General features: G+C 38.5%; 1 protein-coding gene across 1 annotated transcript; it reads left to right on the forward strand.

The window, feature by feature from the left end:
* Positions 1-1,420: 1,420 nt before the first annotated feature.
* Positions 1,421-7,548, forward strand: TMED7 (transmembrane p24 trafficking protein 7; the record flags this gene model as incomplete). The annotated part of the gene is made up of 3 exons (XM_080699456.1): positions 1,421-1,627; positions 5,145-5,390; positions 7,312-7,548. 3 exons carry the CDS (start codon positions 1,421-1,423, stop codon positions 7,546-7,548), a joined length of 690 nt encoding a protein of 229 aa, XP_080555582.1.
* Positions 7,549-27,412: the final 19,864 nt, after the last annotated feature.

The raw sequence follows: 27,412 nt of genomic DNA on the forward strand, positions 1-27,412 counted from the left end.
ATATAAAAATAAATAAAAATAAAAGAAAGAATTTGTTATATGCATGAGACAATGTATAATACAGTCTTAAGGAAACCATCTGTTGGTTTACTATTATTAATATTACCTACCAGTCAGGTGTGGTGGTACATGCTTGTAATCCCTGTGCTTGGGAAGCGTAGACAGGAGGATCGCGAGTTTCGAAGCTAGTCTCAGCTGGTTTAAGAGACTCTGTTTCCAAATAAAATATAAAATAGGTCTGGGAGTATAGCCCGGAGGTAGAAGGCCCCTGGGTTTCATCCCCAGTACCACCAAAAATAAAAAAGTAAAAAATAAAAATTAATATTACCTACCGATTGAACCCAGGGGCATTCTACTATTGAGCTAAACCCAGAGCCTTCTTTTCTTTTTATTTTGAAACAAGGTCTCACTGGATTAAGGAGTTTCACTACTTGCTGAGGCTGTCCTTGAACTTGTGATACTCCTGTCTCAGCCTCCCAAGTACTAGGATTAAAGGTGTACATCAGCACTCCCGGCTTGATTCTTCATAGGTAATCACAACTACCTGTTGGGATTGTCTGAAAGTTGGAATGAGCTTGATAATAAAGAGAGTTCAACAGATGCTTATTTTTTTAAAAGCATATCTGCTTACCATGTGCCAGCTACTATTCTAGGTGCATCTTTCTAATAATGAAAGCTTGTAATAATCTTCTATAGTAGGTACTATTATTGTTCTCATTTACAGATGCAGAGACTAAGGCAGAGGCTAAGCAACTGGCCTGAGGTCAGATGGCCAGGGGGTGGCAGAGCAGGAATTAGAATTCACGCTCTTTGCCATGCATGCTGCCTTCGAATATTACTGCATATGGGACAGCTCCTCTACTACCAATAAGTAGTCCTCTAAGACAAAACAAGCTCTTTATCCCTCCCTCGGGTTACTCAGGCGCTCAGATCTTTCGGCGACAAACCCCAACCACAGATACCCTCAGAGGCCAGAGTCTCGGCGACGCGCCCCGCCTAGCAACAGCAGGCTCCGCCCCGCAGGCCCCGCCCCTCGGCGCGGTCGCCTCTCGGGCTTCCACGTACACCCTCCAACGCCTCGCCCCCGAGGAGAACACATCCGGGTCGCTGGAGCAGGTGCCCCAGGCCCCGCCCCTCCGCCGGCGCTCACAGCACTTCCGGCGTTGCGGCCCGCTCCGCCGCTCCTCTGCCGCTCCTCTGCCACTCCGCCTGGCTCCAGGTGGCGTCCGGCCCCGCTTGGGCCCTTGGCGCCCCTCTCCCGAGCCCGACAGCTCGCTCTCGCCCCGCGTCTCCCCGCGGACGGCTCCACAGCGTGTCTTCTCTGGGCGGTTCGGGCGAGGCCCGCCTACGCGCCGACTCCGCGCAGACCTGACCCGCGTCCGAGCGCCCGTAGCGCCGTCGAGGCCGCCGCGGTCTCGGGATGCCGCGGCCCGGGTCTGCCCAGCGCTGGGCGGCGGCCGCGGGAGGCTGGGGTGGCGGGCTGCTCGCCCTGCTGCTGCTGCTGCTGCTGCTGTTGCTGCCGGGGCCCGGCGACGCCTCGGAGATTACCTTCGAGCTGCCCGACAACGCCAAGCAGTGCTTCTACGAGGACATTGCTCAGGGCACCAAGTGCACCCTCGAGTTCCAGGTACTGGGGCCTGGCAGGCCGGGCCCCGCGGCTTCGGGCTGGGCTGTACCCGTGGGGATGCTTCCTGCCCGCGCTTCTCCCTTTGGTCAATTCAAGAATCACCTCTAGGTAGTCTCTGCAAGGCATTTAGCTATCCTTTTCCAGACCTCGGGCAAGAGATACTAACACCATATATTTAGAGCTATCAATTCCAGAAGTGCTTCCTTTTAAGATGTGAAATTTCGCTGGGCGTGGTGGTGCACTTTTTAATCCTATTACTTGGGAGGCTGAGATAGGAGGATCACAGGTTCGCGGCCAGTCTCAGCTACTTAATGAGGCCTTCCATAACTTAGACCTATTTCAAAAATAAAGAATAAAAAATAGGGCTGGGGGTGTAACTTGAAGGTATAATGCCCCTGGGTTCAATCCCCAGTACCACAACAACAGAAGAAAAAGTGACACTTCTTACCATTCTCTAATATCCTCCATTACTGAACTTTCTTTCCTTTAAAAAACTACTTTAAAAGTTTTGTTATTACTGCTCTGTAATGCCAGGAGCAACCCCCCCCCCACTCTCTGATCCACACTTTAACTAATCAGATTTGAATTGTTGCCAGTATCTAACTTTATTGCTTTTTAGTTTTTCCAATGTCAGGACTCTTGGCTAGTTAATGGAAGAACTCCCTATTAGAAGGTGAACGACCGTCTGCCAGAGGTGTTGTAGAAAGAATTCTGATGAGAGGTCCCTTATCTTATGGATTGTATAGAAAGGAACTTGACTCATAGAATGTGCTTTCTTCATATGATTACAAGTTCTTGTTCCAGTTTTTTCTCTTAAGGCTCATTTAATAGTTGAGCAGCTGTCGAACTAGATGCTGATCAAAATGATACAGGAAATGATCAAAATGGATAGGGTCGCTGCTAACACTCTTGATTCCCCTTCCATCCTGTCTTCATTGAAGCTGTATATTAAAAGCAGTAAATAAGGAAATGTGTGATCTAGTCTTTAGAACTCATGAAGGCTTTCTTTAGAAAATCATTTTAGTGCTGAACTTTAAAGGATGAGTTGTAAATACTCTGGTGAGGGTGATGGAGAATAGCCTATGGTAGGTGAAAACACTGAGAATTTGAGGACCACAGAGAGGTCCAGTATGGTTGGGAATAAGCCACTGAAGGGAAATGGTGGGCAGGCCAGACCATATGAAGTCTTGCTGGTTATGTTAAGGATATTAGTTTTAGTTTAGTATAGTAAGCCATCAGAGGGTTTAAGTAGTTTGATGACAATGAGTTGTAGGATAGAGAGGTGACCACATGACCAGAATGTTCTTGGTAGGTACATGGATTCTGATTTATGCAGATAGAAAAAGTGGGTAAGATGTTTCAGAGTAGATGTAAAAGATTGATTAGACTACTATAGTGTCTAGGCAAGAAATTATAGTATCTTAGACTAGGATGCTATTAGTGGGTAGGGGGGAAAAATGAAAGAATTAGAGAAATAAGTAAAATCAACAAAACTTAGTAATGATTTGGCTATAGTATGGAGAGGGATTCCATACTATGGTGACTAAGGCTAACCCTTACTTAGGCTTGCTTAAGTTCATGAATTAGGATCAGGAGGCAAAAAAAACCCCCAAAAACAGTCTTTGTAATATGAAGTTCAGGCCAAATTATTGTTTGAACTTCATAAACATTTAAATATGTGCAGATGCTATTCTTGGTGCTGAGCATACTATTTGACCACTAAAACAATTAGCATCTGTTATTTGTATTTAGTGTGCCAATTGTTTCAGATGTGGTCACTAATTCTCAGCTAAATATAAAAAGGTTTTATCCTTTTTTTTAAACAATTGAAACAGGCATAGATGGGCTAAGATCCAAAGCCACCAAACTATAGGTAACAGAATCAGTATGCACTTCCAAATTAAACTCAATTACTTTATTATTCTATCCCCAAAGATGAGTTACTTTGATCTCAGGAAGCTTTAATACCATGAGAGTCATATAATATCAAATGCCCAAATAAAAGGATATACTAAGTATAAGGCCTGTGAAGGACAGAAGTACAAAAAATTTCTTCAGAGAATTTCTGGTAGTCTATGTTTCAGCACCACAGAATGAGCAAGGGCATGAACAAAAGAGGTGTTGAGGCTACTCAGAGGATACAGGAGAATGGTATGTCATTGGTAACAGGATTGGATTCTTGGTAGACCTCATAAACATGGTATGATGCAATGGACAAGATAGCCTCTCAATAATGCAGGACCTAGTTCAAAAGGGAGTAATATCAAGGCTGAGAAATTTGTGTTTAGAAGGAGAAGAGATTAGGTTGTGGAAAGACCTTTAGCAAACTGTAACTGTTTTGTGGTTTAGGAGTGGAGGGAATGAGATGAATTTGAGACAATAAGATAAAGAAATTTCTGTTATCATCTGGACAGGTAGGGACACTAAGTTTGGGATGACCGCCAGTTCCAATAGTAGGTGACCAAAGAGGTTTGAAGGGCTACTATTAATTGAAATAAGATGGCTTTTAATAATAGATGGAAAGATGGGCATGGTGGCGCATGCTTGTGATCCCAGCATTTGGGAGGCTGAGACAGGAGGATTGCTGTTAACAGACAGCCTCAGCTACTTAGGCCCTTGGAAACACATTGAGACACTGTTTCAAAATAAAGAATAAAAACAGGGCTGGGGTGTAGCCTGGAAGTAGAATGCCCCTGTGTTCCATCCCCAGTACTGTAAAAAAAAAAAAAAAAAATGATGGAAGGAAGTAGGGTGATGATCTGTTTTGGTTCTGTACAGTTTATTTGTTATGTGTTTGATTATTATATAGTGTCAAAGATGAATAATTGAGTATATCAAAACAAAACCATTTTTTCCTGGGAAAAAGATTTTTGTCTTTTGAGGGGAGGGCAAAAACGCCCAATTTGGTAAGCTTTCTTTTTATATTCAAACATATTATCTGTGTGTTGTTTACATATTTTTACAGTTTTCCAAGTATATAATTATGTTACATTTAATCAAAATAATGTTGTAACATAGCTCATTTAGTCATCTCTTCCAAGTGATAAAAGGACCACATAAAAGATCTTTCTTTTAATTCCAAAATTTGACTTCTTTCTTCTACTAATGTACAATGTTAATATTATGTTAACCAAAAGAGTTACATCTGAAAATAACAAGCCATGTACCACCCAGTCTTGTGGTAGTTAGGAACCATCAAATCTAGCATCTCTTCTTTATAATTTCTTTCTAAATTTAATGATATTATAGACCCATATTAATTTGCACAAGTATCTGACTAGTATGAAGTGAATAAAATTTTTCTCTCTAATGAGGAAAATTTTTCAGTTTCTATATAGCTTTAGTTGTACTGCAGTCTGCCTTCCAAATTTCATCCACTGTTGTGAAAATTAAAAAATGAAAAATTTATGTGATAATAAAAGTCCTTTGCCCATAAACTTACTACCATCTTAACAGGAAACCTGGTTAATTTCTCAAACTTACTAGTGATCTTATTTTTTTTTTAATTCTCTTATAGGTGATTACTGGTGGTCACTATGATGTAGATTGTCGATTAGAAGATCCTGATAGCAAAGTGTTATACAAAGAGATGAAGAAACAGTATGATAGTTTTACCTTCACAGCCTCAAAAAACGGGACATACAAATTTTGTTTCAGCAACGAATTTTCTACTTTCACACATAAAACTGTATATTTTGATTTTCAAGTTGGAGAAGACCCGCCCTTGTTTCCTAGTGAGAACCGAGTCAGTGCTCTTACCCAGGTAAATAAATTAGCAAAATAATGTTAATTTTATTTAAAGCGAAGAAAACAAACATTATTTAACATCATCATTAGTTTAATGATGAACAGAATTGTGAGACTTCAGCACAATTCTTAAGATGTATCTCAATTCTTATAGTAAACTAGGCGTATCATAGAGAACTTCAGATTTTTATAGTGAAAACCTTTGTTAAAAGATTTTATGAACTTTTAATGTGAAGAAAGGAAGAAGCATTAAAATAGGAAGATTACTGTTAGCTTCTCACTTTGCTAAGACAAATACTTGACATAATCAGCTTAAAGATATAGCTCACAGTTTCAGGGGTTTCCATCCTGGCTCAATTTTGGGGGGCTGTGACAAAACATAGTGAGGCACAGGGTGGAGCAAAGCTGCTCACTTTATGGTGGCCAGGAGGGAAAGCAAGAAAGGAAGGAGTCAGGGTCATAAAATTCCCTTCAAGGGCATGCCCCAAATGATCTAATTTCCTTTCAGCAGGCCACATCTCCTAAGGGTTCCACCACACCTCAGTAGCAACACAAACGTAACTAATGCCTTTAGCCTATGGGCCATTAGGGAACATTTATGAGCCAAACCGTAAAAATCACTAAGACCGACACATCAAAAGTAAAGGAAATTTAGGGAGGCTAAACACCACTCAAATGTTGTGAAATATTTTTTGTAATATATGAAGGAAATGTTCTTACTGTTCCTTAATAGGTTGGCATAACTGAAAAGCAAAATGGTGCTCTGCTTTTCACAGTAAATTTGAATAAAACCTGACTACTGTGTTCATGCTACTGCCTGAATGTGTTGTCCATCATTTTAAAATTCAGCCTCACAGAAAGTCTCAGGCCCTGAGCAAAATGCAGACGAGTTCTTTCCCAGAATGTAATATATGTGGCTTCAAGACCAGTTCCTAAAAGAGTCCTCTTTACCATTTGAAACCTCAAGAGCAGTCAGCCTTTACTGTGAGCATTCCAATCGGTATTCTGAACTCCTGGCAGAATCACCCATTAAGCTCTGCTTATAACATTCTAAGACTTCTCTTAGAATCTCTGGTTCTTTCCAGATCTTTTCTCTAAACCAGTTTTAGGTTTTAGAGTTTTCTGAACAACATTGTCACGTTTGCCACAGCATAGACCCCACTTCTCAGGGGAAGCATGGAATGCCACAGGATAGAGGACCCAGTTTCTTCAACAAATAAATAATAAGGAAAACAGAAAGATCAGCCAAATGATCGTATTGACTTTGTTTGCATTGAGATTTGAAATACTGTGATTTTAGAGAAAATTTGAATACTAAACAGGGAAACAAACTTGCATCCCATTGTGTACTTATATATTGGTTTAGCTGATTGGCTTGAGGGAGAAATTTTATTTAGCAAATATATAAATGTAGCAAAACAAAAAGACATACCTGTTCTGGTCCATCACTTACAGATTCAAAAGGAGTTTCTTAAGTAATGTTATTCCTTTGGCAAACGTAATCTGTTTTAGGCATATTTTTGTAGGTATTTGGGCTTTGACTTATACGCTCATTAGTGAACTTAGTAACCATCCATCCTCTTCCTGATTCTTCTTTGGAGAACTGGGCTTAGAATTCTATAGCTAGCAGTCTTACTTGATAATTATTTCTGCTGTTAACAGCTTTGTGTTCCATCTACAATCTTACTAATACCATGCTGGCATTTGGGGAAAACAGCTGCTTCATGGGATCTCTAGCCTTACCAATTTTCCTAGCCAGAGTGAGTAGAAAGTTACTTTGCTAGAACAGTTGGCATAAATGGTGAATCAGTGAGTGCCAATTTATGAATAAGCTAACCAACAAAGAATTAAGATCAAATTGAAAGATAAGCTGAAGATGCTAGATATCAATTGCACAGAAAGTATAATACATACTAACTGAAAATATTTCTCTTTAGATGGAATCTGCCTGTGTTTCCATTCACGAAGCTCTGAAGTCTGTTATCGACTATCAGACTCATTTTCGATTAAGAGAAGCTCAAGGCCGAAGCCGAGCAGAAGATCTAAATACAAGAGTGGCCTATTGGTCAGTAGGAGAAGCCCTCATTCTTCTGGTGGTTAGCATAGGGCAGGTATTTCTTCTGAAAAGCTTTTTCTCAGATAAAAGAACCACCACAACTCGCGTTGGATCATAACTGCATTTTAAGAATTGATGCACCATTGCCACTGTAATATTGTTGTCCTCTAATTTTAAGTACAAAGAACTTAATATTAGCAACATTTTAAAACCTTACACATACACTTGTTGGGAGAGATGTACAATGCATATCCCCAAACTGGAAAGGACACCTTTTTTTTTTTTTTTTTTAAATTTGTAATAGTGGAAAATCTTTGGAACTTACTTTGAACTATTCATGTTATACTCAACTACTCAACACCAGTGACCTACTTTTTTCTTGGTTGTTTATATCTACTCTTCACACACTAAGCTTTGGTATTTTGATTCCTTTTAAACATTAAAAAATGCTTTTCTTATTGGTAGTTGGTATTTTTAAAAACCTTAAATTTACTGTCTACATCTGTTATGGAGGAAGAAAACTGCCCTTAAATTGTTTATAGTAAATAAAGTTGTGTTTTTTAAGAAAACCAAATTGATTAACTTTAGCCCAAGCCCTATTCTGCACTGCTTAATTTTGTGGGAGAGGTTACAATGGAAATGTTACTTAGTATTGATACAGTTTTTAATTGATATATCATGGTATAATTTATTTCTCACTAGCTTATAAAGTGTCAGATTTTTGTTTTTTCTGTGATTTATAGCTATATTTTTTTATAAAGGCATTTTTACCATGCAGAAAACAACGTTTTCATAGCATAATAGAGTTTATATAGACCTTAAAAATCAGAATGTTATAACAAACAGAAATAACTAAAGAATAGTTTGAGACACTACAGTGTGGGTGAATGAAATGGGGAAATTTTTAGTGAGTTAACTACACTCATATTTTCAATGCTTTTACAAAGGAAAACGGTGACGTGTGTCATTTTAATATTTGAATTGGCTAGTTCTTATTCTTATGTGGCAGTCTTCATGTCTTCAAGTCATTCTCATCTTAAAATGGCATATTTGGATCACAATAGTGCCATGTATTTTATCCTCATAGGTGTGATGTGCTGGATTGATGGATTTTTTTCTCTCTTTTTTTTTTCTTCTTGTTTGTACAATCTTTGATTAGCAACCATAAAATGACTTAAAAATTTAAAATGTTATGTGTGTTTCCTATCTGATAATTTTCATTGTGCTTCAATTAATGAGTATTAAATGTTCTATACACTATCAGGTTGAGACTGTGTTTGTATCTTATAACTTGTATAGATTGAACTGATTGAAATAAGATTTTGTTCCAAGTATTCCAGAATAGAATACAGAGTGATGCAAAATTGTATAGATTTTCAAGGCTTTTCTGCCATTTTTTAAAACCTTGCAACTGCTTTTCTGTGGTGTCTCCCTTCTTTAGCCAAAGGTAGTGTGAACTGAACAAGATAGTCATATTGTAGAGACTGATATGTATTACCATAGGAGTCTGAATAGCAATAGCAATTGAATAGCAATCTTATGTACTTAACCATCACTGACTAGAGGTTACTGCTTAATTACAAACTGATATTCAAATGATCTTGCTTGCTAATTTCCAGTGTCACAGTATAGGGAGGAGTGAACATGTTTTCAGCCCTTTAAGATTCTTGAAGACTCGATAGCTTCTCTTTAAACAACATTTATCTGGATTAAGAAGAGAAGTTTAAGATTTTACAGATTTTAAGTTCTTGTTTTGAACTTGTCCTGCAGCTTTGTAAGCATCCCTCATGTTTAGATTTGAAGATCTTAAGAGCACTAATTTTAATGTGATGGGTAAACATGGGCATATGTAAAATGTCCTTGCCCATAGTCTTTATTGTTTTCAGATACATAAACTATAATTAAAAAGAGTCAGGTATAGATCTTGCCAAGTTTGGCTAAATAGTGCACTCATTTAATCTATGTATCCCCAAACTTAATGATATTAGACTATTACCACAAATAGTTTTTGAAGGAACAATTGAGATATATTACAGTTTTTTAAATTGCCACTGTTACCCATTGTCAGAAATAGTGTGGGCTTAGTCTGGTCTCTGTGTAACTGGTTAAGTTTTGACAACTATCTACTCAAGTAGGTATGTGAATTAGAAAATACATACCTATCTAGACATAAGTGCTAAGTAAAATTTTTTTCTTCCTACTTCATAATCTGTAGCTGATCTTTTTTTTCCTTTAATCAAATCATTACTTGTTGGTACAGTATGAATTTTCCAAATATTTATGTTTGGATACATGTCTCAGAATACCTATTTGAATATAATAGTTGTATATATTTTTAATAGAGTAAGTAATGGAAAGTCACTTGATATACAAGTTTATACTAAAATTTCAGTTGAGTGAAGATACATTTTCAGATATTACTAATAATCTGTACATCCTTTTTTCTATTAAAGAAACATGGCTTGTGTTTTACAATGTTAATTTAGGCTTGATGATGATCAACTTTGAAAATACAGTGGACTGAAGAACAATTTTATTCTTTGAAAATTTTCATCTAAATTTCTGTACTATCCATTTTTTTCTTTTTGGTTTGCAAATGTATAACATTTATAATTAAATAGGACAAATCAGACCCTATGAATTTTTTCAAAAATTAAATTATTAAATAGATGATTGAAAGGGGGTTTTCATTTACTTTTAAAAAGAAAAATTTATCTAAATTAACATGTTAGTTCCACATGATTGCACCAATCAACTTCTTGTAGAATAAAAATCTTTCAACAAACTGACTTCACTTGTCTCTGTCAGGACTTATTTTTTGCTAAAGCTCCTTATAAATATAGTTTAGAATACAGTTTTGTAATAGGAGTAATCATTTATTTTTTTCAGTATTTCATTAGATTACTTGAGGAACTGTCCAAGAAAGAACGTTAAAGAGGCACCACTGTTTTATTTTGTGAGTCTTTGCATTTATTACTGAAAGTTTGTGTGAATGAAAGACCACTGAAGCAATCAGTTGTTCTAAAACGTTCTTAAATAAATTAAGATTAAGGTTATTTAGGTTGTATAATGCCCAGTTGCATTGATTTTTGTTTTTCTCGTTCTTTTTTTTTTCCTTCATAGTGCAGTCAGGTGACAGTCTGGTTCCTGGGCACAACTCTGCAAAAGTAGTAGGGAAATAACAGTAAATATAGGTTAACATTTATTGAATTTTTACTCTAAGCTAGGTGCTGTGCTAGATACTGTACTTACAAATTTCCTTTTTGTACTAATCCTATGAGCTAGGGATATCTCCATTTTATGTATGAGGAATCTGAGGCATAGAGAGATTAAGAAGTACATCTGTACCACACAACTTAGCAGAGTATGAAGTGAACCTTGGTAGTCAGCCAGCAGAGCTGCTTGCCCAACCACTATACACCAAGTAAGGATATGTGAAGGCTTAGCTGTTTTTATAACCACTGTAGTTCAATAATAGTTCGGTGCTTTGGCTTTGGAGTCATACTATTTTATTTTATTTTTTATTTTTTTATTTTTTTGGTGGTACTGAGGGTGGAACCCAGGGGCTTTCTACCTCCGGGCTATACTCCCAGTCCTATTTTATATTTTATTTGGAAACAAGGTCTCACTAAGTTGCTGAGAGCCTCAGTAAGTAGCTGAGGCTGGCTTTGAACCTACGCGATCCTCCTGTCTCAGCCTCCCAAGCGCTGGGATTACAAGCATGCGCCACCACGCCCAGCCTGGAGTCATACCATTTTAAATCATGATTGTACAAATGACTTTAGTAACTATAGTTTTGTTCCCTCGTCTATGAAGAAGGTGAGATACTGATTTTGTTCCTTTTGGATATGTACCCAAAAGTGGGATTGCTGGATCGTATGGCAGTTTCATGCATGTTTAATTTTTTTTTTTTTTTGGTGAAATTCCATACTGTTTTCCAAAATGGCTGTACCAATTTATATTCCTACCAGCAGTGTACAGGCTATCCCTTTTGTTTACATCCTCACCAAAACTTAATCCTCTTTTTGGTTAGAGCCATCCTAATAGGTGTGGAGTTAAGATCTCATTGTAGTTTTGATTTGCATTTCTTTAATGATTAATAATGCCGAGCACCTTCTTATATATCTGTTGCCCATTTTTGTATCTTTGGGAAAATGTACATTTAAGTTTTCTCATCTTTTTAATTGGAATTTTTTCCATTGGGTTGGGTTGTTCCATATATATTACGGGTTTTAACAACCCTTTTCAGAAAAGTTGTTTGCATATATTTTCTCTATCCCATAGGTTACTTTTTCACTTTGTTGAATGTTTTCTTTGCTGTGAAGTTTTTTAGTTTGATTTAGTTCCACATTTTTATTTTTCCTTTTGCTGCCTGTGCCTGTGGCAAAGAGCTCAGTTCTAGAAGAGTTTTTTTTTTTTTTTTTTGGATCTTATGTTGAGTTTTCCTAACACCATTTGTTGAAAAGATATTTGTGAATTCTTGGCACCCTTGTCAAAGTTAAGTTGATCATATACAAGTGACTATTTCTGGGCTTTATTCCACTGGTCTCTGTGTCTGTTTTTATGCCAGTATTACAGCATTTTGATTAGCTTTGTGATGTAATTTGAAATCAGAGAGTATGATGCTTCCATTTCTTTCTCAAAATTGCTTTGGCTTTCCATGTTTTTTCACCTCTCATTTTTGATGTTGGTAATTTATGACTGCTTTTTTTGTTTTGTTTTGTTTTGATAGACCTGGCCAAAGTATATCAATTTTGATCTTTCCAAAATACTATCTTTTGGTTTTATTGACTGATTTTATTGGTTTGTTTTTTATTTAATTCCTCCTTTGATTTTTATTATTTCTTTTCTCCTTTTCTACCCCATAGTTTCTTAGGTAGAAACTGAGGCTGTTGAGATTTTCTTCTTTTCTAATACGGCATTTAGTGCTATAAATTCCCTCCTAAGTTCTGCATTAGTGTCAGCCTACAAATTTTGATAGGTTGTGTATCTTTATTTTAGTTTAAAATACTTTCAATTTACCTTTTTTGTTTTTTTTTTTTTGCTGGTCTGGGGATGGAATCCAGGGGCATTCGACCTCCAAGCTACACCCCCTGCCCTAGTTTTTTTTTTTATTCTTTAATTTGAAACTGGGTCTCACTAAGTAGCTGAGGCTGTCCGCAAACCACGATCCTCAGGTCTCAGCCTCCTGAATGCTGGGATTACAAGCGTGCACCACCACGCCTGGCTCTAATTTACCTATTTTTTAATCCAAGGGCTAGTTAGAATTGTATTAGTTTAACTTCCAAATATTGAGAGATTTCTCAGAAATCTTTTCATTATTGGTTCCTAAGTTAATTTTATTTATTTATTTTTATTTTTTAATACAATTTTTTAATTGAACATAAATGGTGTACATTTAAACTATACTTGGTGCCCTCTCCCCCCCTCACCCCTGTTTTCCCTTCTCCCCTCCCACCAATGTTTGTCCAGGGTAACCATGCCATATTCATAATTTTACACATATTCGGATGTAGACCCTCATTAATCAAGTTCAGGCTTCCTCCTCTCCTATTTTTCCATTCAAACTTTGCTGATATTTCCCCTCCATTATCTGGAATCCCACTGGTATCCTCTAAATTCCCTAGTTTGGGCTTATTAGAGGAAACAGTACATACTTCTCCTTCTGAGCTTGGCTGATCTCACTTAACATAATGCTTTCCAAGAATTTCCATCTTCTTGCAAATGATATGATTTTGTTCTTCTTTATGGCTGAATAGAATTCCATTGTGTGTATTTCCCAAAGTTTTACAATCCATTCATCTGTTGATAGAGACCTGGGTTGGTTCCATATTTTGGCTATTACGAATTGTGCTGCTGTGAACATAGGTATGCATATGTTGCTGTAGTTCTCTGAATTCAACCCCATTGGAAAAATACCCAGGAGTGGTAGAGCTGGATCATATGGTGGATCTATTCTCACTTTTCTTAGGAATCTCCACACAGATCTCCATAGTGGCTGAACTAGTTTGCACTTCTACCAACAGTGTAAGAAAGTTCCTCTTTCTCCACGTCCTTGCCAGCATTTGTTGTTATTTGATTTCTTTATGCTTGCCACTCTGATTGGTGTTAGATGGAATCTCAGTGTAGTTTTGATTTGCATCTCCCTGATGGCTAATGATGTAGAACATTTTTTCATGTATCTATTGGCCCTTTGTATCTCTTCTTTTGTTAAGTGTCTATTCAGTTCATTTGCCCATTTCTCGATTGGGTTGTTTGTTCTGCTAGTGTAGAATCTTTTGAGCTCTTTCTATATTCTGGATATTAGCCCCCTATCAGAGTGGTGGCTGGTAAAGATCTTTTCCCATTCTGTAGGCTTCCTCTTTAGGTTATTGATGGTTTCCTTTGATGAAAAGAAACTTTTTAGTTTGATGCTATCCCACTTGTTAATTCTTGGCTTAATTTCCTGAGCTTTGGAGGTTTTGTTGAGAAAGTTACTGCCTGTGCCAATATGTTGTAGTGTTGAGCCTGTGCTCTCCTCTAATAACTTCACAGTCTCAGGTCTAATTTCTTAAGTCTTTGGCTCTGCTCCCCTCAGCACCTCCTGGGCTGCTGCCGCCTCCAGCACCAGCACAGCCCCTGCCCAGCCCCGGCCCGAGCACCTAAGTTAATTTTATAGTAGTAAGAGACTTGAATTCTTTAAGGTTTATTGAGAATTATTATCAGAATATAATCTATTTTGATATATTCATGTGTAATTGAAATGACTTTTGTTGGGTAAAGTATTCTATAAATATTACTCAGATCAAATTGGTTGATAATGCTATTCAAGTCCTCTGTTCTTGCTGAATGTTTATTATTGAAAGAGGAGTATTGAAAGCTCTTACTGTATTGTGGATTTGTATCTACAAATTCTGTAGTGTGCATCTACAAAATCCTATCAGTTTTTGCTTCACTTATTTTAAATGTCTGTTATTAGGCATATAAATGTGTAGGGCTGTTATTGATTATCTGACCCTTTCATCATTATGATCTTTATCCCTGTTTCTTTGTTCTGAAATCTTTTTTTCATCTTTTCATTTCAACCAATTGCATCTTTATATTTAAAGTATGTTTTTAACTTTATTTTTTAAAATTATGTACATTATGTACATTGTACATAAAGTATGTTTCTCTTGAGCAGCATATATTTAGATTTATCTTATCTAAAGAACTCTGCCTTTTACTTGGAGGTTTTAAACTATATATGTAACACTGATGTAATTATGATTAAGCCTTTTTTTAATCTTGCTCCTTATTTTGTCTTTGCACGCCTTTTTTTAATCTTGCTCCTTATTTTGTCTTTGCACACATGTTTTTTGTTCCTCCTTTCCTATTTATTGTCTCCTTTTGGATGAGTCAAATAATTTTCATAATTCTATTTTTTCTCCTATTTTATATTATCAGATGTAATTTTGTTATTTGGGGGATTGCCTTGGGGATTATATTATACATCTTTAATATCTATTGGTCTGTCATTTGTGTAAAAACTCAGATTTCTTTTAAAACTCAAAATAAGAATCGAGTTACCATTTCAGTGTTCTTCATTCATTTGTATAGCTCTAGATTTTCCTGTAGTAACATTTTCCTTCCTAGTAAAGTATTCCCTTTACTACTTCCAAGACTGGCTCCCCAATGTGGCATCATTTACAATGAGATTTGCTAGCAACCAGATAGAATGTTTTTGTTTGTTTGTTTGTTTTCATTCTCTTGGACTCTATGGATTCTGTTCATCCTACAAATGTGAAATGTTGCTGATGTCTCTGCTCAGTTATTTGTTGAGAGAGAAAGTGTGTGTGTGTGTGTGTGTGTGTGTGTGTGTGTGTGTGTGTTTGTGTCACATATACATACATATATGTATATGTATATGGCTTCTTTTTTTGTTTGTTTGTTTTTTTAATTTAATTTTATTTTTTTTAATTTTATTTTATTGGTGCACTGTATTCATACATCATAGTGGGATACAAACTTTTGTAGACATACATGCACACATCGCCCAGTCAGCCCCCACCCGATCCCCACCCCATTCTCTCCCAATCCCTCCTTCCCATGCTTGGCTTAGTGGTTGACATCTAGTATTATAGCAATTTATCCAAAATTAAAAATGATAATCTCACATAACAGTTTCATTTGTCTGATACCAAGCGTTTGATGATTTAAAGATAGCATTTCAATATTTCTTTTTGCTTTCTTTCTTACTAGAGCATATTTTTTTCTGTTTTTTTAGGTGAAACTATCATATATTTATATATTTATTTTTCAGAAAAAAATCTATCCTAATATGGAATATGAATTCTAGATACCCAAAACGATCTTGAAAAAGAACAAAGCTAGCAGATATATATTTTCTGATTTCAAACCATATAAAGCTACAATAATTGAAACAGTGTAGTACTGTTCTAAAGGCAGATATATAGACCATTGGAGTTAAATACAAGCCTAGAGCTAAATTCTTCCCTATATTGTCAAGTTATTTTTGACAAGGTTTCCACGAACATTTGGTGGTAGAAATAATAATCTTTTAACTAAATATTGTTGAAAAATAATACTTACATGGAAAAGAATAAAATTGGACCTTTACCTAATCCCATATACGAGTATTAACTCAAAATAGATAAAAGACCTAAATATAAATCCTAAGACTATAAACTTTTAGAAGAAAATCTGGGTCATAAAACCTCACAACATTGAAATTGGCAGTGATTTCTTGGATATGATTTCAATGGCACAGGCAACAGAAGAATATACAAACTCCCTAAAAAAATAAAAGAAAATATTGTATATCCAAAGACAATGTAAACAGAGTTAAAAGTTACTAATAGAATTGGATAAAATATTTCCAAATGCTATATCTGAAGGTATATTAATATTCCAACTAGAAATCCTAAAAATTAACAACAATAAAGGCAAACAATACAACTTAGAGATAGGTAAAAGACTAACATAAATAATGAATCTCCACAGATAACCAATCTTAGTTGTCTGTTGGATGGAAAATCTTGTTTCTCTGGTTCTGGTGAGTGTTACCTATTTCTTCTTTGTAGTTAATCTCTTTGAGTATTTTCTCTAGCGCTGGTTTTGAAGACAAATTCCTTCAGTTTCTGTTTGTCATGGAAGCTTCTTATTTCTCCATCTAATTTGATAGAAAGTTTTGCTGGGTAGGAAATTTTTGGCTGGAAGTTGTTTTCTTTCAGAGTTTGGAATATGTTACTCCAAGCCCTTCTGGCTCTCATGACTTGGTTTGGGATGTCTGGAGTGATTCTAATTGGTTTGCCTCTGAATGTCACTTGGCCCTTTGCTTTTGTTGCCTTTAAGATTCTCTGCTTGGCTTCCACATTGGTCATTTTGACAATTATATGGCGTGGGGATCCTCTTCTCCGATCCTGTCTAAAGGGAGTTCTATAAGTTTCCTGGATCTGTGTATCAACCTCTTGCTCTATATTTGGAAAATTTTCTGCTATTACTTCCTTGAAGAGATTGTTGATCCCTTTGGTTTCACTTTCTTTTCCCTCCTCTATTCCAATTATTCTTAGGTTAGCTCTCTTAAGATGGGCCCATATTTCTTCAATGTCAGATTCCTGCTGTTGGATATTTTTTTCTAGATTAGAAACTATGCATTCATTTTTGGATTGCTCATCTTCTAAGAGCGAGATTCTGTTCCCCATGTGGTCTAATCGGTTGTTTGTGCTTTGAATTGAGGCCTTTACTTCATTAATTGCATCCTTTATCTCTTTTTGGCTCTCTCTGAGTTCTTTTCGAAGCACCTCTATTATTTCTACAGTTATTTTCCTGATTTGATCTTCTAGAAATCTCTGATTTTCTGTTTTATCAGGTTCTGATGTTGTGGGGTTGTGCACATTCATTACTCCAGTGTTATTCCTCTTTCCCATGATTTCGGAGGTTTGTGCCTTCTCTGGGTTCTTCCCTTGGGTCACTATGGCTTCACTTAAGGTGCTCTGGATCTCGAGTCTGTATTATCTCAGACCCCACTACTCCTTTACTGGGTTGTATCACAGAGTCTCCGACCCAGGGAGTCGATAGAGGCTGCTTTAAACTATGGGGGGTGCCAGGTTGCACGTTCTCCTATGGTGTGATATCTCTGCCACCACCACTCCCTCACTGGGTCAAGTCCCAGGAGGCCCAATACTGCAATTTCTCCTCTGTGGCCCGCAATTTGACTCACTGTTCTTGAGTACGCAGATGTAGCTGTACTGGACTCGGTGAATTCACTGCTGCTGCCGCCGCCGGTGGCAATATGGCGCCTCTGCCACGCCCTCGGCCGTGAGGCTGGTGTATTTTTTCTTCTCTGGTTTTGATTTCCACTCTGAATCCCTGCAGCGTGTGCTGAGCTCAGCCACTGGGAGCTTTAAATGCTGTCTGCGCCGAAAGATCCTGCCTGGCTGTTCCGCAGCGGCTCTCCTGGCTTGCTGTAGCCGTCCGTTGAGTTCGCCGCTGCCGCCGGCAGTATGGCGCTGCTGCCGCGTCCTCGGGCGCGTGTGTCTCCTCTGTGTCCCTGAGCTCTGTTCTCAGTCCGCTTTCTCTCTGGAGCCTGGTGGGTTTTTTTGTTTTTCTGGTGATGGTGTTTTCTGGCTATGAAAGGCGCTCTTTTTGTGGTAATGGAGATTGGTTGTTAGCGGGACTCTTAAGCCCCGCTTTTCTCGGTCGCCATCTTCCCGGAAGTCTCTGTATATGGCTTCTTAAGGGTCACCCTGTGTCAGCATAGCTTAGTGGTTAGCCAGTGATTAGTCAAAGACTCTGTTCAAACACCTCAAACCTGGAAAGCTACTCTGTTGGATGTGTGAGTGGGTTGACCCTTGGATTTACTCTTTGCCAGGCCCTCTTTAGTGTCTCGTCTATGTGTATTTGAACTCCTATTTAGCCAGTGCCATACAAATTTTTTCACTGAGTTCTTTGAGATCTTTTCTGCATATAAACACAGTAGCAGGACTATATTGAGATATTTTGTGTCTCCCTTGTATATATGTATAGGCTCTTAGTCATGTGGAGATATATGAAGAGCTTATCTAGATCCTGAGTGACTCATAACCAGGATCTTCCCTGTTATATTTTTGCTTAGCCCACTGATCTGATGCTCACCTCATGCAAATTCATGGTCTAAGGCTATCACAGTTATGGGCCTTCCCCATTTATTTCTCTGAAGTTTGTGGTTTTTTAATGACAGCATCATGATGTCTGGAAATTTTGCCATTTACTCTAAATCAAGTTAGCATGGCCTAGTTACAGTTCCTAGTTTTCATGGTCAGTCCCTAATGGTAGTGTTACTGCATCAATTGAGCTATTTAGAAAATAGGTATTTATATATTTGACCAGTTATATTTGTTTTTGGGGGGAGAAGGAATTTGATTATATCTTCACTCCACCATTATTCAGTCTTACTCATCTGTTTTTGTCAGGATTTTATATTATATACATACACTTTACTGTGTTAGCCTATTTCATGGATGTTAGCAAAGGACATACAACTTGTGGGTCAGAGATAAAGGACTTTATTACTCATAACACAACAATTATCACTATGACACAACAATTATTACCATTGTTGGCACATTTTTATTGGTTTCTCTTGCCATAACTTCCATGGAGGTGACATAAAAGGGCCCATGAGGATTCAACTTGAAGTGGTTTTGTGTTATAGCTGAAGAACAGTGAGCCTAAGGAGTCTATCACTTTTATTTTTGTCCTGGATATCCCCGGATTTTTTTTAATCTGTTGATGGACAAATATAATTTGGCGATTGTGAGTTGTGCTCTATGAACATGGGTATGCATATATTACTGTAGTTCTTATGGTTTCAACACTTTGGGAAATATACCCAGGAGTGGTATAGCTGGATCATATGGTGGATCCAGTCCCAGTTTTCTGAGGAATTTCCACACTGATAAAATTTTCAAATCCACCAACAGTGTAGAAGAGCTTCAATTTTCCCACGTCCTCCCCAACATTTTTTATTTTTTGACTTCCTGATTGCTAATGATGATGAACTTTTTTTTTTTTTTTTTTTTTTTTTGGTGGTACTGAGGGATGGAACCCATCTACCTCTGGGCTACCCTCCCAGACCTATTTTTATATTTTTTAAATTTGGAAACAGGGTCTCTTAAGCCACACCTGGCATCTTTTTTTTTTTTTTTTTTTTTTTTTGTATTACCGGAGATGGAACCCAGGGGCATTGTACCTCTAAGCTAGTCTTTTCTACACTAGTCTTTTCTACACTAGTCTTTTCATTTAAAACAGTCTCACTAAATTGCGAAGAGCCTCGCTAAGTAGCTGAAGCTGTCCACAAACTGATCCTCCAGTCTCTGCCTCCCAAATGCTGGAATTACAAGCGTGTGCCACCACGCCTGGCATGTTGAACAATTTTCATTATTTATTGGCCATTTGTATTCTTTTGTGATGTGTGTGCGTAATTCAGTTGCCCATTTCTTTTTTTTTTTTTTTTTTTTTTTTTTTTGCAGGTCTGGGGATGGAACCCAGGGGCATTTGACCTCCGAGCTACACCCCCTGCCCTATTTTTTATTCTTTATTTTGAAACCAGGTCTCACTGAGTTGCAGAGGGCCTCACAAAGTAGCTGAGGCTGTCCGCAAACTGTGATCCTCCAAGTCTCAGCCTTCTTGAATGCTGGGATTACAAGCATGCGCCACCAGGCCCGGCTAACTTCCAGGTTTTTGATCCATTTCTAGTTTATTCCTGTGCAGGGTGAGAGGTAAGGATTTAGTTCTATTTTTCTACAACTAGATGACCAATTTTCCCAACACCATTTGTTGAAGAGACTGTCTTTTCTCCAATGTATGCGCCTGGCACCTTTGTTGAAAATAAAAACAGATAACTAGACCAATGGAACAGAATAAAAAATACAGAAAGAAATCTAAGCACTTAGAGCCAGTTGAAGTTCAAATCATCTATAATCTTACTGATTTGTGTGTCTGCTGATGCTACATGAAATTTCTAGGGAAAACAGTAAACTAAATGAGGATAGGATCAACACTGGCATTTAATGCAAACATTTTCAAAGGTGTGAAGCCATAGGAAAATAGTTCACATTTCAGAGAAGCTGTGTCTTCTGGTTCAGTCAACATTCTTCCCTAATTACTTTGCTTTTATCCATGCACTCATTATCCACACATGTGTCTGAAATCGCCTTACTTGTTTACATACATGGCCATCTCTTTCCCTGATTAGACTAAAATCACTGTGAGAACCAGTGCCACAGCTCTCATGTTCACACAATAGCCCAAGTGGCTTAGAGAAGGCCTTATAAGTGCTTGTGGCATAGTGATCAGAAAATCTTCTGAAAATTTTGGAAAGAAAATGTTAAGCAATTAAACTTGTAACCAATTTGACATATTCACAACACATGCATATACTTTGAAAAACAATGCAGAATTTAGAGCAATTTAAAAGAGAAAATGGAATAATAGTTTGGGTCAATTTACCCTTGACATTAGTGACTTCTAGCCCATTTATACTCATTAAATGGTAAATGGGGAAGTACACGTTTATTGAATCTTAGCATGAGGTATTTTGATGCAAAAATTTGAAGAGCACAGATTTGAAGGATTGCCAGAGGAACCCAGAAGAGAAGAACTTTAACAAGCAGGACCAGCAGAAAAGCTTAAGTGGGATTGGTAACAGCAGTGAAGTAAATCAAGTGTTTGGAAGAGACATGGTTAACTTTGTGAGTTGCCTAAGAAAGACTACCAGGGAAAATAAGGTAAAAGTATTGATTGTATATAGTAAAGAGAGGATTGCTGGGAGGTAGAGCTAGGAGACACAGCTATCAGTAATTAATGAATTGTATTGACAGTGCTTAATATATTTCTGACTATATAGTATTTTATGGAGTAATTACTATATGCCAGTGTCTGTTTTTGGGGGGAGGAGAAAATAACTCTTAGCTCTAATTGTAGTACATGCCTCTGAGACCCAGGTATGGACCTTCAATCCCAATTTACTATCCAGGGTCTCCTCTGAGGTTTGGTTCTTCTTCAAAGGAGAAGAACTTCTTGGCAAGGAGTAAGAAGTGATTGAGAATTAAAATAAGAGAATGACAGATTTCCAAAGAGGTTCTAGGATTGAGGCCCCCCCAAAAAAATCTTTCTGGTTTTGTATATACAGTTTGTAAATTTATTTAACTTGATTTTTAAACATTTCCTTAATATTCACTATTCAGGTTGCAGAAAAGGAACCTGAGAAAAGCTTTCTTTCCCAGGGTGGCTTTTGGGGGTGGGGTGGGGGCCAGGGTGTGGCAAGGCTGCAGTGTCAGTGAGAGAGTCCCCAAGTGACAGGAAAGGCAGGTAACCATTTTGAGGATTCTTTACCTCTGGAGGGTTTAGCATTTGATCTGTAAGGAAGTAGTGGGATTATTCTCCAGATTGTTCCAAGTCTCAAAGTTGGGATTTATGGGGGACATTAAAAAGAAAGAAAAAAGGGGAAGTGCAGATAGTGCCCACATTTGTCTGAGTGACAGTTCCCTATAGCCATTTCCCCACCCCTATTGGCCAGCATCTTCCGGCCACATTAACAGCCTCTCGGTACAGTGCGGCTTAGCCTGCTGTCACTGCCCAGGACCTGACCTGCTGGGAAGGGCCAGGCTTCCCTGGGGCAGGGCTGGGTGGGCGGTGCTGCGGAGAGCTGGTGGCAGTGGCTTTGTGGGCTAGATCAGCGACCTGGACCACCCTCCCTCATCTGAGGTCAAGTTGTACTTCTCCTGCAAGAGGAGACAAAAGAGCCACAGCAGGCGCCCCTGCTGGCTTGACAGGCAAGTTCTGGCCTCTGGTGCTCAAGCCTTGGGTGCTGGGGTCCCGGGAGTGGAGTGGGTCCCAGGGTGCCTTGGGTGCTGGGGTCCGGGGAGCGGGTCCCGGGTGTCTTGGGTGGCTGGGGTTCAGGGAGCGTGTCCTAGGTAGCTGGGGTCTGGGGAGCGGGTCCCGGGGTGCCTTGGGTGGCTGGGGTTCAGGGAGCGGTCCTGGATGCCTTGGGTGGCTGGGGTTCGGGGGCGGGTTCCGAGTGGCTGGGGTCTGTGGAGCGGGTCCCAGGGTGCCTTGGGTGCTGGGGTCCGGGGGGCGGGTCCCAGATGCCTTGGGTGGCTGGGGTCTGGGGAACGGATCCTGGGGTGCCTTGGGTGGCTGGGGTCCGGGAGCGGGTCCTGGGGTTCCTTGCGTGGCTGGGGCCTGGGAAGCGGGTCTGGGGGCCTTGGGTGCTGAGGTCCCGGGACACAGAGTTTGGGGCACCATAGGCTCCAGAGGCACAGGAGGCCCAGCATGGCCTTTCATTCGCATTACTCTAAAGGGAAAATCCACTTAACTGACCATATTGTTTCATTTTGACTAGAAGATCTAATTTTGAAAGAAACCTCTGAACCATAAGCAAATATCAGGTCTTAAATGGCCAGAGGCCAGGTGTCAGTCAACCAGGCATACAGAGCCATCCAGGATGGTTTGGGTTTTGACTTGTCCAAAGTTCATTTAGTAAAAATAGAGGCTGACAGCTGTGGACTAGTTGTCAGTGTTGTATTAGTTAGAGTCCCTCCAGTTTAAGGTCATAAAAATAGGACCCTGAAATCTTAACAGTTTAAGTAGTGTGTTTGATGGAAATAGAGTTGAACTAATCTATTTTATTGTATTTAAATCAGAAAATAGAGGAGCATCTATAGAATAATGACACGTACATTTGAAGAAAGGCAAATGTTACTGGTGTGTTTGTATGGGACTTGAAGTATAAACCACATTTATATTGTTAAGTCATTTATACCTCATTTGTTGACTTTTTGCTCCTCATGGTATATGTTTGATTCATCCATTTACCAAATATCTTTTGTTACATTTCACCTTTAAATAATCCTCACTAGGCCACACAACCCCTGCCACATCCCACCCCATTTCTTTGCTCCCCCTTATTATAAAAAGCTCTTTGAAAGATTTGCCTCTATTTCTACTTCTGCCCCACCCCAAATCAGGCTTTGGTCTCCCTTTTTTCCCCTACTTGTTTGGGTCTCATGAGTGACCATCTTGTGAAATCCAGTGTCAGCATAGTTCTCATTTTTTCTGACCCTTCAGCAGCATTTGACACAATTGGTCACTCCCTCCTTAGTATTTTTTCATTTTTAATAAGTAATTGTTCTTTACTTCCCTTCCACATCAATAATCTCCTCCATTCACTTCTACTTAATGGATTACTCTCTATGGGTTTGGCTGTGCACTTCTAACATACTTTCTTTCCAGGTAGTTAATAGTATCTATAAACAGATGACTTCCAAATTTTAATTCCTAGCTTTACTTCTCCCTGAGTTCCAATATACATGTGTCCAGGTCTTTACTCAAAACCTCCACTTGGAAGTTGGTTGGGCATTTAAATTTTATGTGCAAATAGAATTATTGATACTATACCTGCATAATTCTCTTTTGTGCTTTAGGCTAAAACTCTAGGAATCCTTTTTTTTTTTTTTTTTTTTTTTACTTTTAAAGATCATTCTTTTTTTTTTTTTTTGGTGCACTGTATTCATACATCATAGTGGGATACAAACTTTTGTAGACATACATGTACACATCGCCCAGCCAGCCCCCACCCGATCCCCAACCCATTCTCTCCCCATCCCTCCTTCCCATGCTTGGCTTAGTGGTTGACATCTAGTATTTTAGCAATTTGTCCAAAATTAAAAATGATAATTTTACATAACAGTTTCATTTGTCTGATACCAAGCTTTTGATGACTTAAAGATAACATTTCAATATTTCTTTTTGCTTTCTTTCTTACCAGAGAATATTTTTTTCTACTTTTTTTTTTTTAGGTGAAACTATCATATATTTATATATTTATTTTTCAGAAAAAAATCTATCCTAATATGGAATATGGACTCTAGATACCCAAAATGATCTTAAAAAAGAACAAAGCTAGAAGATATATATTTTCTGATTTCAAACCATATAAAGCTACAATAATTGAAACAGTGTAGTACTATTCTAAAGGCAGATATATAAACCATTGGAGTTAAATAAAAGCCTAGAGCTAAATCCTTCCCTGTATTGTCAAGTTATTTTTGACAAGGTTTCCACGAACATTTGGTGGTAGAAATAATAATCTTTTAACTAAATATTGTTGAAAAATAATACTTACATGGAAAAGAATAAAATTGGACCCTTACCTAATCCCATATACAAACATTAACTCAAAATAGATAAAAGACCTAAATATAAATCTTAAGACTATAAATTTTTAGGAGAAAATCTGGGTCATAAAACCTCACAACATTGAAATTGGCAGTGATTTCTTGGATATGATTTCAATGGCACAGGCAACAAAAGGGTGTACAAACTCCCTAAAAAATAAAAAAATATTGTATATCCAAAGACAATGTAAACAGAGTTAAAAGTAACTAATAGAATGGGATAAAATATTTCCAAATGTTATATCTGAAGGTATATTAATATTCCAACTAGACATCCTAAAAATTAACAACAATAAAGGCAAACAATACAATTTAGAGATAGGTAAAAGACTAACATAAATAATGAATCTCCACAGATAACTAATCTTAGTTGTCTGTTGGATGGAAAATCTTGTTTCTCTGGTTCTGGTGTGTGTTACCTAATTCTTCTTTGTAGTTAATCTCTTTGAGTATTTTCTCTAGTGCTGGTTTTGAAGACATAAATTCCTTCAGTTTCTGTTTGTCATGGAAACTTCTTATTTCTCCATCTAATTTGGTAGAAAGTTTTGCTGGGTAGGAAATTTTTGGCTGGAAGTTGTTTTCTTTCAGAGTTTGGAATATGTTACTCCAAGCCCTTCTGGCTCTCATGACTTGGTTTGGGATGTCTGGAGTGATTCTAATTGGTTTGCCTCTGAATGTCACTTGGCCCTTTGCTTTTGTTGCCTTTAAGATTCTCTGCTTGGCTTCTACATTGGCCATTTTGACAATTATGTGGCATACTCCGATCCTGTCTAAAGGGAGTTCTATAAGTTTCCTGGACCTGTGTATCGACCTCTTGCTCTATGTTTGGAAAATTTTCTGCTATTACTTCCTTGAAGAGATTGTTGATCCCTTTGGTTTCACTTTCTTTTCCCTCCTCTATTCCAATTATTCTTAGGTTAGCTCTCTTAAAATGGGCCCATATTTCTTCAATGTCAGATTCCTGCTGTCGGATATTTTTTTCTAGATTAGAAACTATGCGTTCATTTTTGGAATGATCATCTTCTAAGAGCGAGATTCTGTTCTCCATGTGGTCTAATCGGTTTTTCATGCTTTGAATTGAGGCCTTTACTTCATTAATTGCTACTTTATCTCTTTTTGGCTCTCTCTGAATTCTTTTCGAAGCACCTCTATTATTTCTACAGTTATTTTCCTGATTTGATCTTCTAGAAATCTCTGATTTTCTGTTTTATCGGGTTTTGATGTTGTGGGGTTGTGGGCATTTATTGCTCCAGTGTTATTCCTCTTTACCATGATTTAGGAAGTTTGTGCCTTCTCTGGGTTCTTCCCTTGGGTCACTATGACTTCACTTAATGTACTCTGGATCTCGAGTCTGTAGTATCTCTGACCCCACTACTCCTTTACTGGGTTTTATCACAGAGTCTCCAACCCAGGGAGTCAATAGAGGCTGCTTTAGACTATGGGGGGTGCCAGGTTGCACGTTCTCCTATGGTGTGATATCTCTGCCACCGCCCCTCCCCCACTGGGTCAACTCCCAGGGAGTACAGTACTGGGATCTCCTCTGTGGCCCACAATTTGACTCACTGTTCTTGAGTTCGCAGATGTAGCTGTACTGGACTCAGTGAATTCAATGCTGCTGCCGCCGGTGGCAATATGGCGCTGCTGCCATGCCCTTGGCCGTGAGGCTGGCGTATTTTTTCTTCTCTTTTTTTGAGTTCCACTCTGAGTCCCTGCAGCGTGTGCTGAGCTCCGCCCCTGGGAGCTTTAGATGTTCCCTGCGCCGAAAGATCCCACCTGGCTGTTCCACAACGGCTCACCTCGGCTTGCTGTAGCCGTCCGGTGAATTCGCCGCTGCTGCTGGCAGTATGGCGCTGCTGCCTCGTCCTCGGGCGTGAGGCCGGTGTATCTCCTCTGTGGCTCTGAGCTCTGTTCTCAGTCCGCTTTCTCTCTGGAGCCTGGTGATTTTTTTGTTTCTCTGGTGATGGTGTTTTCTGGCTATGAAAGGCGCTGATTTTGTGGTAATGGAGATCGGTTGTTAGCAGGGCTCTCAAGCCCCGCTTTTCTCGGTCGCCATCTTCAAGATCATTCTTTTTGATATTTTGTGTTTTGCTTTTTTTTTTTTTTTCCTTTCTGGTACTGGGTATTGAAGCTGGGGGTGTTCTATCTCTGAGCTACAACGCCCCCCCCAGCCCTATTTTATTTTATTTTTTATTTTGAAACACTAAATTGTTGAGAGTCTTATATTGTGGAGGCTGGCCACAAACCTCCAATCCTCCTGTCTCAAATTCCCAAGTACTGGGATTGTAGACTTGTGCTGCTACGCCCATTTAGGAATCATATTCTTGACTCTTTTTAGCTCAGACCACACATTTAAGCATACAACAAACTTGTGGAATGTACCTTGAACAGATATCTCAAATCCAGCCATATCTCATTCCTTTTCTAATGTGAGTCACAGGGGATTGTAAAGTTCTGCCTTTCTTACCCTATAGTCTCTCTGAGCAGCAGCCTCCACCCCGCCCAGATACTTCAGAACTTTCACTTCCCTTCAAAACCTTCTGGTAGCTCCTTATGAAAATCATCAAAACCAAATTCTTACAAAGGCCTTGAAGCCCTATATGATGTAGCCTCTAACTATTTCTCTGATCTAATTTAACTTCTCTCCCACCCTTTCTACTGAATTGGCACTGATCTTGCTGCTCTTGCTTTGGTCTACAAGGGTTCTCTGCTAGACCACTGTACACTGTACCCTTTATTTCCCTTGTTTACTTGCTGTCTCAGGAACTTACTGTCCTATTAAAACAA

This window comes from Muscardinus avellanarius (genome assembly GCF_963383645.1).
Source record: "Muscardinus avellanarius genome assembly, chromosome: 7".
NCBI lineage: Eukaryota > Metazoa > Chordata > Mammalia > Rodentia > Gliridae > Muscardinus > Muscardinus avellanarius.